Source organism: Rana temporaria, chromosome 5, assembly GCF_905171775.1.
Source record: "Rana temporaria chromosome 5, aRanTem1.1, whole genome shotgun sequence".
NCBI classification, from domain to species: Eukaryota; Metazoa; Chordata; class Amphibia; order Anura; family Ranidae; genus Rana; species Rana temporaria.
This window is the reverse complement of record NC_053493.1, coordinates 413871927-413884294: the sequence shown is the minus strand read 5'-3', so window position 1 is coordinate 413884294 and position 12368 is coordinate 413871927. Positions and strand designations below refer to the sequence as shown.

Here is a 12368-nt window from a genome sequence, read left to right as displayed (position 1 = left end):
GCATTCTGCACCCTGATTGGGTAAAGCTTTACCCAATCAGGGTGCAGTAAAATCTGGTTGTTAAGGATGCCATGGCCGGCCCCACTCCTTAACAACCGATGAGTCATCAGCTGTCAATGGGCTTCCCCCGTTGACAGCGGAATCCTTGCTGTGATAAGGGTCTGGTATGGATTTTAGGGGGGACCCCACGCCATTTTTTTTCTTTTTTAGCTGGGTACCAGCAATTGCAACCACAAGAGGGGGTGTCCCTGAATGGCAGTTTGGAAATGTGGTCACCCTACCCAGATATCGCCCCAGCACTCTGACCCCTCTACACCCTAGATATTCCCTACCTCCTACCTACTTAATTTCTGTTTACCTGCACCGTCTCCATTGTAGGGGCCCCAGAGCATTACTTTGCCCAGGGGCCCATGATGCTATTAAGACGGCCCTGCTGGTCACCAGTAAAAGGATACCAAAAGGACGACACCATCGAGTGCCACCAATTAAGGACACTATTGCAGGTCATCAATGGAGGACACCAATGGCCGGTCACCAGTAAAGAATACCAAAAAGGAAGACACCAATGAATGACACCATTTAAGGACACTATTGCAGGTCTCCAGTGGTGGTTACCAATGGTTATTCCCCAGTAAAATGGATACCAATGAGTGCCACCGATTAAAAGACACTAATGAAGGACAACCAATAAGAAAGCGGGTTACTAACAGAGGGCAGTGCAGCCTGGTCAGCATGGCACAGGGGAATTCGTAGGGAAAGCGTGGCTGTGAATTGAGCAATCGCCTCCAATGAAGGACACCAACAACGGGTCACCAGTAAAGGATACCAAAGGACAACACCAATGAATACCACCAGTAAAGGACACTATTACAGGTCTCCAGTGGTGGACACCAATGGCCAGTCACCAGTCAAGGATACAAAAATTAAGACACCAATGAGAGTCACCGATTAAGGACTCTGTTGCAGGTCTCCAGCGGTGGACACCAATGGTCATTCACCAGTAAAGGATACCAATGGAGGAGACCAATGGGCGCCACCAATTAAGCACACTAATGGAGGACAACCAATGAGGAAGGGGGGGGGGGGGTTATTAACAAAGGACACTGGGCAGTGCAGCCTGGTCAGTGTGGCACAGGGGAATTTGTAGTGAAGGCGCGGCTGTGAATTGAGCCATCACCTCCAATGGAGGACAACAACGGCCAGTCACCAGTAAAGGATACCAATGGAGGAGACCAATTGGCGCCACCAATTAAGCACACTAATGGAGGAGAACCAATGAGGAAGGGGGGGGGGGGGGTTATTAACAAAGGACACTGGGCAGTGCAGCCTGGTCAGTGTGGCACAGGGGAATTTGTAGTGAAGGTGCGGCTGTGAATTGAGCAATCACCTCCAATGGAGGACAATGGCCGGTCACCAGTAAAGGATACCAAAATGACGACACCAATGAGTGCCACCAATAAAGAATACGATTGCAGGTCATCAAATGGTGGACACAAATGGCCGGTCACTAGTAAAGGAAGACACCAATGAATACCACCAATTAAGGACACTATTGTAGGTCTCCAGTGGTGGTCACCGATGGTCATTCACCAGTATAGGATACCAATGGAGGACAGCAATGAGCGCCACCAATTAAGGACACCAATGGAGGACAACCAATGAGGAAGGGGGGGTTACCAACAGAAGACACTGGGCAGTGCAGCATGGCACAGGGGATTTCGTAATGAATTGAGCAATCGCCTCCATACACCCTGGTGGACTTGGCGTCAGGGTTGCTTAAAAGAATATGTGCGGAGAACCCCTTTTAATGCATGGATGACATGATCCATATACTGAGTGGCCCACCACAAAGCGCTGCGTGAACTGTTGGCGCTATATAAAATCGGGACTCATAATAATGAATAAAGCGGTAAGAGATACTTCAGGACATCTGTGTACAAATCAGAAGATCCGACTCCCGATTACCCATAACCTTCTCCCTCCACCAATTACAGATCAACGACCGGAGGAATCTCCCATACTGCATGGCGGCGCTCCGCCTGTAGTAGAGGAAGCAGATTCTGTGGAAAAGGTGCGACGGGGGAAAGTCTGTTTTATCTAAAAAGGGAAATGCGGGTTTGTTTGTTTTGTCATCAATAAAACACGGCACTGATTTCTTATCAATCCAAACTGGTCATACACCAGAAGAATTTCTTTGGAAATGTTTTGTTGCAAGAACACTTGAGTCAAACAGTGAAAGTGGTTTCCATTTCGGGGAAACTACTCCAAAATCAAAATTTAAAAAGTATTGCCGAAACCGAGAGTGGTCATTCCAGTAGGAGGGGGTGGGGGGGGGGGGGGTTGTGCTTCAGCCTGCCAGCTATAGGAGGAGGATGCTGGGAAATCTGAACCAATGCCACGGGTGCCGGGAATAGACATTGGAATGGTTTGCTGGTTAGAGAAACTAAATTTAAATAGAATTATTATTATACAGGATTTATATAGCGCCAACAGTTTGCACAGCACATTATAATATAAAGGGAGACACTACAGTTACAATACAAGGGGGTTAAGAGGGCCCTGGTCATGTGAGCTTACAATCTAATAGGGTGGACCACAGATTACAGGAGAGAAACACCTACATTAAACATAGAAGTCTTGCTAAAGTTCCCCTTGAAATTAGGCAAAAAGCAATTTGTAGGAATCTGTAGCTCATCCGCTTCATATAGCCACCACGCAGGCCAGCGCCACCTCCATCCCCACCACGCAGGCCACCGCCACCTATATCCCCACCACGCAGGCCACCGCCACCTATATCCCCACCACGCAGGCCACCGCCATCTCCAGACCCACCACGCAGGCCACCGCCATCTCCAGACCCACCACGCAGGCCACCGCCATCTCCAGACCCACCACGCAGGCCACCGCCATCTCCAGACCCACCACGCAGGCCACCGCCATCTCCAGACCCACCACGCAGGCCACCGCCATCTCCAGACCCACCACGCAGGCCACCGCCATCTCCAGACCCACCACGCAGGCCACCGCCATCTCCAGATCCACCACGCAGGCCACCGCCATCTCCAGCCCCATTACGCAGGCCACCGCCATCTCCAGCCCCACCACGCAGGCCACTGCCATCTCCAGCCCCACCACGCAGGCCACTGCCATCTCCAGCCCCACCACGCAGGCCACTGCCATCTCCAGCCCCACCACGCAGGCCACCGCCATCTCCAGACCTACCACTGCCATCTCCAGCCCCACCACGCAGGCCTCCGCCATCTCCAGACCCACCACGCAGGCCACCGCCATCTCCAGACCCACCACGCAGGCCACCACCATCTCCAGACCCACCACGCAGGCCACCGCCATCTCCAGACCCACCACGCAGGCCACCGCCATCTCCAGACCCACCACGCAGGCCACCGCCATCTCCAGACCCACCACGCAGGCCACCGCCATCTCCAGACCCACCACGCAGGCCACCGCCATCTCCAGACCCACCACGCAGGCCACCGCCATCTCCAGACCCACCACGCAGGCCACCGCCATCTCCATCCCCACCACGCAGGCCACCGCCATCTCCATCCCCACCACGCAGGCCACCGCCATCTCCAGACCCACCACGCAGGCCACCGCCATCTCCAGACCCACCACGCAGGCCACCGCCATCTCCAGACCCACCACGCAGGCCACCGCCATCTCCAGACCCACCACGCAGGCCACCGCCATCTCCAGACCCACCACGCAGGCCGCCGCCATCTCAATCCCCACCACGCAGGCCACCGCCACCTCCATCCCCACCACGCAGGCCGCCGCCATCTCCAGCCCCACCACGCAGGCCGCCGCCATCTCCAGCCCCACCACGCAGGCCACTGCCATCTCCAGACCCACCACGCAGGCCGCCGCCATCTCCATCCCCACCACGCAGGCCACCGCCACCTCCATCCCCACCACGCAGGCCGCCGCCATCTCCAGCCCCACCACGCAGGCCGCCGCCATCTCCAGCCCCACCACGCAGGCCACTGCCATCTCCAGACTCACCATGCAGGCCACCGCCATCTCCAGCCCCATCATGCAGCCTACTGCCATCATCTCCATCCCCACCACGCAGGCCACTGCCGTCTCCATCCCTACCACGCAGGCCATGGCCATCTCCAGCCCTACCATGCAGGCCACGGCCATCCTTCTGTGCAGGTCATTTTCATCTTTACCATGCGGGTTATCCCGATTCTCAGCACACGTACCACTCCCCTTCCCCACCCTGTGGGCCACCCATCATCTCTCTGTGGAGGTCATCGCTATCCTTGTGCAGGTTATCCTCATCCTCTGCATGCAGGCTCTTCTCCAAGGCACAGACACCCCAGCCATGATGGTTATTGCCATCCCCACTGTGCAGGCCACCCTCCGTTCCTTTATATAGGTCATCTACATCCCCAACATGCTGGTTGGTTATCCTTCCCTGGACCTCTCCATCCTCCCTGTGAAGGTTATCCTTGTCCTCTGCATGCAGGCTCTTCTGCATGGCGCAGCTACCCCTTTCCTCCGCCATGATGGCCATCGGCATCCCCACTGTGCAGGATATTCTCTGTTCCCATGTAGGTCATTGCCATCCTCAACATGCTGGTTGGTTATCCCTGGACCACCCCATCATTTTGTGCAGGTCCTCTCTATCCTTTCCTGTGCAGGTAATCCATTGCCCATCGCATGGTCATCCCCTTTACGCCATGAAGGTTACATGCCATCCCCACTGTGCAAGCCATACTTCTTTCCACCGTGTAGGTCATCTACAGCCCTAACATGCTGGTTGGTTATCCACACCCGTCCTGGACCACCCAGTCCTCTGTGCACGTCATCGCTACTATAAAAAAGGGAATACAAGGGAGCGCCAGCCAAGTGCAGCAATGGGTTTATTACAATTAAAAAGCCAAATGGGTATCTCTATCCCTACAGTGTAGGTTATCAACATGTAGTCCATTCCCCATTACATAGTCGACCCCTACCATTGTAGACCCTCTCGTCTCTCTGTAGGTCATCTCCATCCCTACAGTGCCGGTTATTCCAACCCTCAGCATATAGGCCATCCTCATCCCCCACCACACTGACCACCCCCTTCCCCACAATGTGGGCCACCCCGTCTCTTCTTGGCAGGTCATCCACATCCTCAGCATGCAGGATATTCCCAATGGCACAGTGTCAGGTCATCTCCATCCCCATTGTGAAGATCATCCCTATCTGCTGGCACAGATTGCCACCCTCAAACAATACTGATTATTCATTAGTAAACCCATTTTCTGTTCTGGCACTTCAACACCCAGGTGGCCCCCCTCTCCTTTTAACCCCTTAAGCGCCAGCTGCACATGCCCGCCAGCCCTAGCTGAAGAGGATGACAATCCTGACTATTTTAGGAAATGGGAGAATCGGTGTGAATGTTTGTACGGAGGAGCGAGGGGAGATACAACGAGGAGGGGTGAGGAGCCTGGGATGGATGGGAGGGCAGAAGGAATGTGAGTGGGAGCTGGGCAGATCGGTAGTATAGGAGGGCAAAGGAGCTCAGAGTGGGTAGGAGGGCACGGGGTATGTGACTGGGACCAGGGAAAATTCTAGAGGGTCAAAACAGGTAGTATGGGAGAACAGAAGATTCCAGGGTGAATGTGAATGGGAGAGGGGGGGGGGGGAATTCTAGAGAGGTATGCAGGCAGCAAAGGGGGGGGGGGTCGCAGGGGTGGGGGGGGGAATTAGAGAAGAGGAGCCCAGGGGGTGACTAGGGGGTGGGGGGCAGGCAAATTCTTGAGGGTAAAACATGGAAAGAAAACAGAGGAGTCGAGGGAGGGGATAAGAGGCCAAGGTGGGTGGAAGGGAAAGGGGTATGTAAGAAGCAGTGGGGCAAAATTTAGAGAGATATATACGCAGAAAATGGGGGGGGGGGAGCCCAGGAATATGTGGAGTGGTGGGGGCGCAAATACGGAGCAAGGAGGGCAGAGGAACCCAGGGAGAGTGGAAGGGGACAGGAGCCCAGAGTGGGGAAAGGAGCCCAGGGGGTTGTGACTTGGATGGGGGTATACATTTTAAAGGGGTATAAATATCAATACAAAAGGGGGAGAGGAGTGAAGAAGGAAATAACAGAAGGGCAGTGGGTATATGACTGGAAGTGGGTCAAAAAGGCAGAGGTGGGTAGGAGGGAAGAGGAGCCCGAGGTGGGTAGGAAGACAATGGGTATATGATTGGTAGCCGGGCCAATCGGCAGTATCGGAGGGCAGATGAGCACGGAGTGGGTAGGAGGAGAGAGGAGCCCAAGGTGAATGGAAGGGAAAGGGGTAATGCGAGCAGGAGTGGGGCAGTGTAGGCAGTACAGGAGGGCAGAGGCGCCCAGCGTGGATAGGAGGGCAGGGGGCATATAACTGGGAGTGGGGAAAATAAGGACAAAAAGGAGCCCAGGGTAAGGAGGAGAGGAGCCCGAGGTAGGTGGGAGGGCACTAGGCATGTGACAGAGTGGGGCAAATTCTAGACTGGTATTAAGGCCATACAGTAGGGCAGAGTGGCCCAGAGTTGATGGGAGGGCAGGGGGTACATGACTGGGAGTGGGGCAGATAGATTAAACAGAGGAGCCCAGGGTAAGAGGTCAGAGGAGCCAGAGGTGGGTGGGAGGGGGGGGGCAAGGGACATATGACTGGGAGTGGGGAAAATAAGTAGGACAAAAAGGAGCCCAGGGTAAGGAGAGGAGCTTGTGATGGTGGGAAGGTAACGGGTATGTGACAGAGTGGGGCAAATTCTAGACTGGTATTAAGGCCGTACAGGAGGGCATAGGAGACCAGCTGGTATGAAGGCAGTACAGGAGTGCAGAGAGGCCCAGCGTGGATAGGAGGGCAGGGGGCATATGACTGGGAGTAGGGAAAATAAGGAGGACAAAAGGAGCCCAGGGTAAGGAAGAGGGGGAGAGGAGCCCAAGGTGGGTGGGAGGGCAATAGGTATGTGACAGAGTGGGGCAAATTCTAGACTCATATGAAGGCCGTACAGTAGGGCAGAGAGGCCCAGCATGGATGGGAGGGCAGGGGGTATATGACTGGGATTGGGGGCACACAGAGAAGCCCAGGGTAAGAGTTTAGAGAGGAGCCAGATGTGAGTGGGAGGGCAATGGGTATAGGACTGGGAGTGGGGCAAATTACACAGGAGTATGAAGGCAGTATAAGATGGCAAAGGAGTCCATGCTGGGTGAGAGTTCAGTGAGTATATGATTTGGAAGTCAGATTTTATAGGGGTATGCAGACCGCTAAGGAGGGGGGGGGAGTCTAGGGTGGGAAAGAGGGCAGGAGGCATGTGACCGGGAGCGGGGCAAATCCTAGAGAGGTATGTAGGCAGTATAGGGAGGCAGGAGGAGCGCTGCGAATGGGAGAAGGGAAGGGCAGGTGTAGGTGATGGGAAGGGGGCAAATCCTAGAGAGGTATGTAGGGAGTATGGGGAGGGAGAGGAGCCCTGGGAATGGGAGAAGGGAAGGGCAGGACAGGTGTAGGTGATGGGAAGGGGGCAAATCCTAGAGAGGTATGTAGGCAGTATGGGGAGGGAGAGGAGCCCTGGGAATGGGAGAAGGGAAGGGCAGGTGTAGGTGATGGGAAGGGGGCAAATCCTAGAGGTGTTTACAGGCAGCAAAGAAGGAGAAAAGCATTACGGGGGGAAAAATGTGCAGATGTGGGCCAAATTCTAAAGGGGGGCAGAGTGAACAGGAGAAGACTGGGGCCCATTGGGGGGGGGGGGGAGGAGGTTGGATCACATGGGGAGATCACCACTCATCGGGGGGCCCACAATCATGATGGACACACAGGTCTGCCACTTTATATCCATTCCCAGGGACGAAGACAGTACATCTCAGAACCTCTGGTCTCCGTATATCACATAAGACATTTATTACCAGTAGAGGAACACTGTGCTCCATGTTTACTGTACCTTGTACATGGGAGAGCCGAAACCCGGTACAGTCGATCTGACACCGGGGGGGTGGGATCAGCTCAAGTAACAGCGTTCCCACATTTGAGACAACGGACCACCCACAGCCACACAGAGGGGCAGATGAGGGCAGAGGAGCTCCACCAGGAGTCCAATCCATTCTCCACCCTAGACCTACAGATACTTGGTCTGTCTATGGAATACATGTGTATGGCTGGCTATACACAATCTGATTGTACAAGCTCACTATACATGCTACAATACCTCCAAATCACTCAATCTGCATCCAAATCACACAGACCCTTACACTACATTAGGTATTGGTAGATCTAAAGAAGATTGTACCACATGTATGGCCAGCTAAAAGTAGCGCCCTTCCAGGATACACATCATTGCGTGAATTACGGTGCCTGGACATGGGAAGCAGGTTACACCGCCGCGGCGGATGGTGGCGATACAGAAATGATAAGATTCCCTTAACAGTTCCCATAGATGCTTTTAAAGCAAAAGAAGGTTTTCTGAAAATACCGGCCATCACTGATCGGCCGGTAACCCCGGAGAACCAGGGAGATTGGAGGCGGAAGATTTTCATTGTGGGAAATCTGGGTGGCAAGTATTTTCCATTTTTTTTAAAGAAGTGATACCCCAAAAATGGGAAGTAAAATGTTTACACTGCTCATGATGACTGCGCCAATTTACAAAAAATGAGACATTTCAATAGATGACCCTTCATAATACGTGCTGGGCAATGCCCGGTCAGGGTGGCATCAACAGAGGGCGGTCCAATCTCAGGGGACCTCCATAACGATAACATGGATTGGTTTGGATATAAAATTCAGAATTTCTTATTTTACATTTTATATAAAATGACTTCCTGAAAAATTGTACAGATGAGCTTCACCAACATCACCCATTACAGATTATGGGCCAGGCGGCTGGGGGGCCCTCTGGCACAGCAAGGGCCCGCCAATCTAATATGACTAAACCCTTCCCCATCATTTTACCATGAACCCCCAGTCACATTAGAGTACTTTGTTACGCTTTTTTTGCCAATTTTCCTACTAGCGACAACGCTCTAAAGAGGAAGTTCTGTCGCAGCCGTTCACACCAATAATCCCTCAGTTGCTTGGATGGAATGGAAAGAGAAGAGAAGAGAAGAGAAGAGACAAGACGAGACAGAAGAAAGAAGAAAGAAGAAGAGACAGAAGAAAGAAGAAGAAGAAGAGACAGAAGAAAGAAGAAGAAGAAGAGACAGAAGAAAGAAGAAGAAGAGACAGAAGAAAGAAGAAGAAGAAGAAGAGACAGAAGAAAGAAGAAGAAGAAGAAGAAGAGACAGAAGAAAGAAGAAGAAGAAGAAGAGACAGAAGAAAGAAGAAGAAGAAGAAGAAGAGACAGAAGAAAGAAGAAGAAGAAGAAGAGACAGAAGAAAGAAGAAGAAGAAGAAGAAGAGACAGAAGAAAGAAGAAGAAGAAGAAGAGACAGAAGAAAGAAGAAGAAGAAGAAGAGACAGAAGAAAGAAGAAGAAGAAGAGACAGAAGAAAGAAGAAGAAGAGACAGAAGAAAGAAGAAGAAGAGACAGAAGAAAGAAGAAGAAGAGACAGAAGAAAGAAGAAGAGACAGAAGAGACAGAAGAAGAGACAGAAGAAGAGACAGAAGAGACAGAAGAAAGAAGAGACAGAAGAAAGAAGCAAAGAGACAGAAGAAAGAAGTGAGGAGAAGAGACAGAAGAAAGAAGTGAGGAGAAGAGACAGAAGAAAGAAGTGAGGAGAAGAGACAGAAGAAAGAAGTGAGGAGAAGAGACAGAAGAAAGAAGTGAGGAGAAGAGACAGAAGAAAGAAGTGAGGAGAAGAGACAGAAGAAAAAAGAAGAGAAGAAAAGAGAGGAGAAGAGGCAGAAGAAAGAAGAAGAGAAGAAAAGAGAGGAGAAGAGGCAGAAGAAAGAAGAAGAGAAGAAAAGAGAGGAGAAGAGGCAGAAGAAGAGAAGAGACAGAAGAAAAGAAAGAAAGAGAAAAGAGAGAGAGAGAAAAGGAAAGAGAAAGAGAAAAAAAAAAAAGAGTAAAAAAAAAAAAAAAAAAGAGTAAAAAAGAGTAAAAAAGAGAAAGAAAAGAGAAAAGGAAAAAGAGAAAAAGAAAGAAAGAAAGAAAGAAAGAAAGAAAGAAAGAAAGAAAGAAAGAAAGAAAGAAAGAAAGAAAAAGTAAAAAAAAAAACTATTAAAAAAAATAAAAATCTTTTTTTTTCTTAAAGTCCTGTCGCATGTTTTTGGCCCTCTAGTCCTAAATGGAAGAGCCCGTCAACGCAAGTTTTCACGTATTTCTGCACCTGAACTGTTCTTCCTCAAAACAAAAACACCCTAGTTTGCAAACTCATTAAAAAAATAATAATTCATAACCACACATTGGCGTAATAAAAAAAAAAATGTAAATTAATATTTAAGTAAAATATATATATTTAAAAAAAAAAAGCTTCTAAAATTCCCTGAAGAGCGCTGAGTTCCGGTGTGAATGTGAGCTATGGAAATAAGTTGCTGGCCCCCCCGAGGGGTTAACCTGCTCCTAGTTTTGGCTCCATCATTAATCGGCGAGTGATGGGGGATCATTAGTAGGTTTATTGAACTGCGCCGCGCTCCTGAACGCTTTTGTTGGATTTCGATATATTTGAAGTACTGTGCATATATAATAAAGCAGCTGCCTACCTTGGCCCTGCAGGATCAGGTCATCGATGTAGCACCAGCTGTCCTGCTCCATGGGTATGGAGTGTCAGCTCTTGGGCAGTGGCGGCAGCGGTGGTGGTGGTGATGGAGATGCTGTGGACACATGGAGGTGTGAGGGATGGAAGGGAAAAGCAGAGCGCCCTCCACCCTGTGTACAGCCTCCACCTCCCTCTGCTACAGGCTGCTGTCTGAGCACGTCCCGGGCACGCTGCCTGTTCCCACGGAGAACCCTACACAGCCCTATATGGGCTACGGCACTGCCAGGGGACCTATAGAGCGCCGATCCTTCCACTGCTCCACCCCGACAGGTCATCTATTGCTTACATTCATGCTGCTCCTAAAGGGGGGACTCCTAATGTATTTTACACACATACAAGAGATGAGCTTAAAAAAAAAAAAAAAAAAATAATTAAAAAAAAGTTTTTTCTTTCTTTAAATATAATAAAATATATATATATATATATATATATATATATATATATATATATATATATATATATATATATATATATATATATATATATATATATATATATATATATATATTTATATATATATATATATTTTATATATTAGATATATTATATTTTATATATTAGATATATTTTATTTTATATATTAGATATATTTTATTTTATATATTAGATATATTTTATTTTATATATTAGATATATTTTATTTTATATATTAGATATATTTTATTTTATATATTAGATATATTATATTTTATATATTAGATATATTATATTTTATATATTAGATATATTTTATTTTATATTAGATATATTTTATTTTATATTAGATATATTTTATTTTATATTAGATATATTTTATATATTAGATATATTTTATATATTAGATATATTATATATATTAGATATATTATATTATATTGTATATTATATATATATATAAATTTTTTTTATAAAATATAATATATCTAATATATCTAAAATATAATATATCTAATATATTTAAAATATAATATATCTAATATATCTAAAATATAATATATCTAATATATCTAAAATATAATATATCTAATATATTTAATATATAATATATCTTATATAAAATATAAACTATAATATATATATATATATATAGTTATTATTAATAAATAATAATAAATAAAATAATAACAATGTAAAAAAAATATATATAATTTTTTAAATAATATATAAAAATAATAATAATAATAAAAATAAAAATAATAATAATAATAATAATAATATTAATAGTGCAAAAAATAAAGTTTTAAGCAACTTGCATCATTCCAGATGTACCCGGAAGCAGCCATATTTGTTCATTACATATGCAGGCTCTGCTTCCTACCTGGTGATGGCGCTTTATCCTTCCTCTGATCTCACAGCAAGCAGACCAGACAGAGTTTTAGTGAAAAATCAGACCCTCTGCAGTCTCTAATGAGGTTAAACATCCACAAGCCCCCCCTGGCAGGCCGTGTGATCTTCACCTAGGATCCGAGTCACATGATGGATCCCCGGAAGCAGCGGCTGTTTTCCCAGTAAGGAGCTACTATTTTAGAATATTAGGATTTAGCAATGCTGCCCAGGGGCTGTACTGGCAATTAGATCTCTGCTACCGAGACATTAACCTCTTGTTGGCAAGAATGCGATTTCAACGCGATGACGATCACCAAATCTGACCTCAGGCACCCCTTCAGGTCTTGCACAGGTGTACCGACTCCTCTCCTGCACGGAGACGCCTTCCTCTGATTT

General features: G+C 47.9%; 1 protein-coding gene across 11 annotated transcripts in view; it reads right to left on the bottom strand.

Annotated features, from left to right (window-relative positions):
- The window catches only part of PLEC (plectin), a 353372-nt gene that overhangs the window by 209904 nt on the left and 131100 nt on the right, over positions 1-12368 (bottom strand). For 2 of the 11 annotated variants that reach the window (XM_040355116.1, XM_040355117.1), the window contains exon 1: positions 10612-10678. The exons of the other annotated variants lie outside the window; for them this stretch is intronic. In XM_040355116.1, coding sequence (XP_040211050.1) covers positions 10612-10663 — 52 coding nt within the window. In that variant the 5' untranslated portion in view covers positions 10664-10678. Of the gene's footprint in view, positions 1-10611; positions 10679-12368 lie in introns of those variants that run through there. 11 annotated transcript variants of the gene reach the window in all.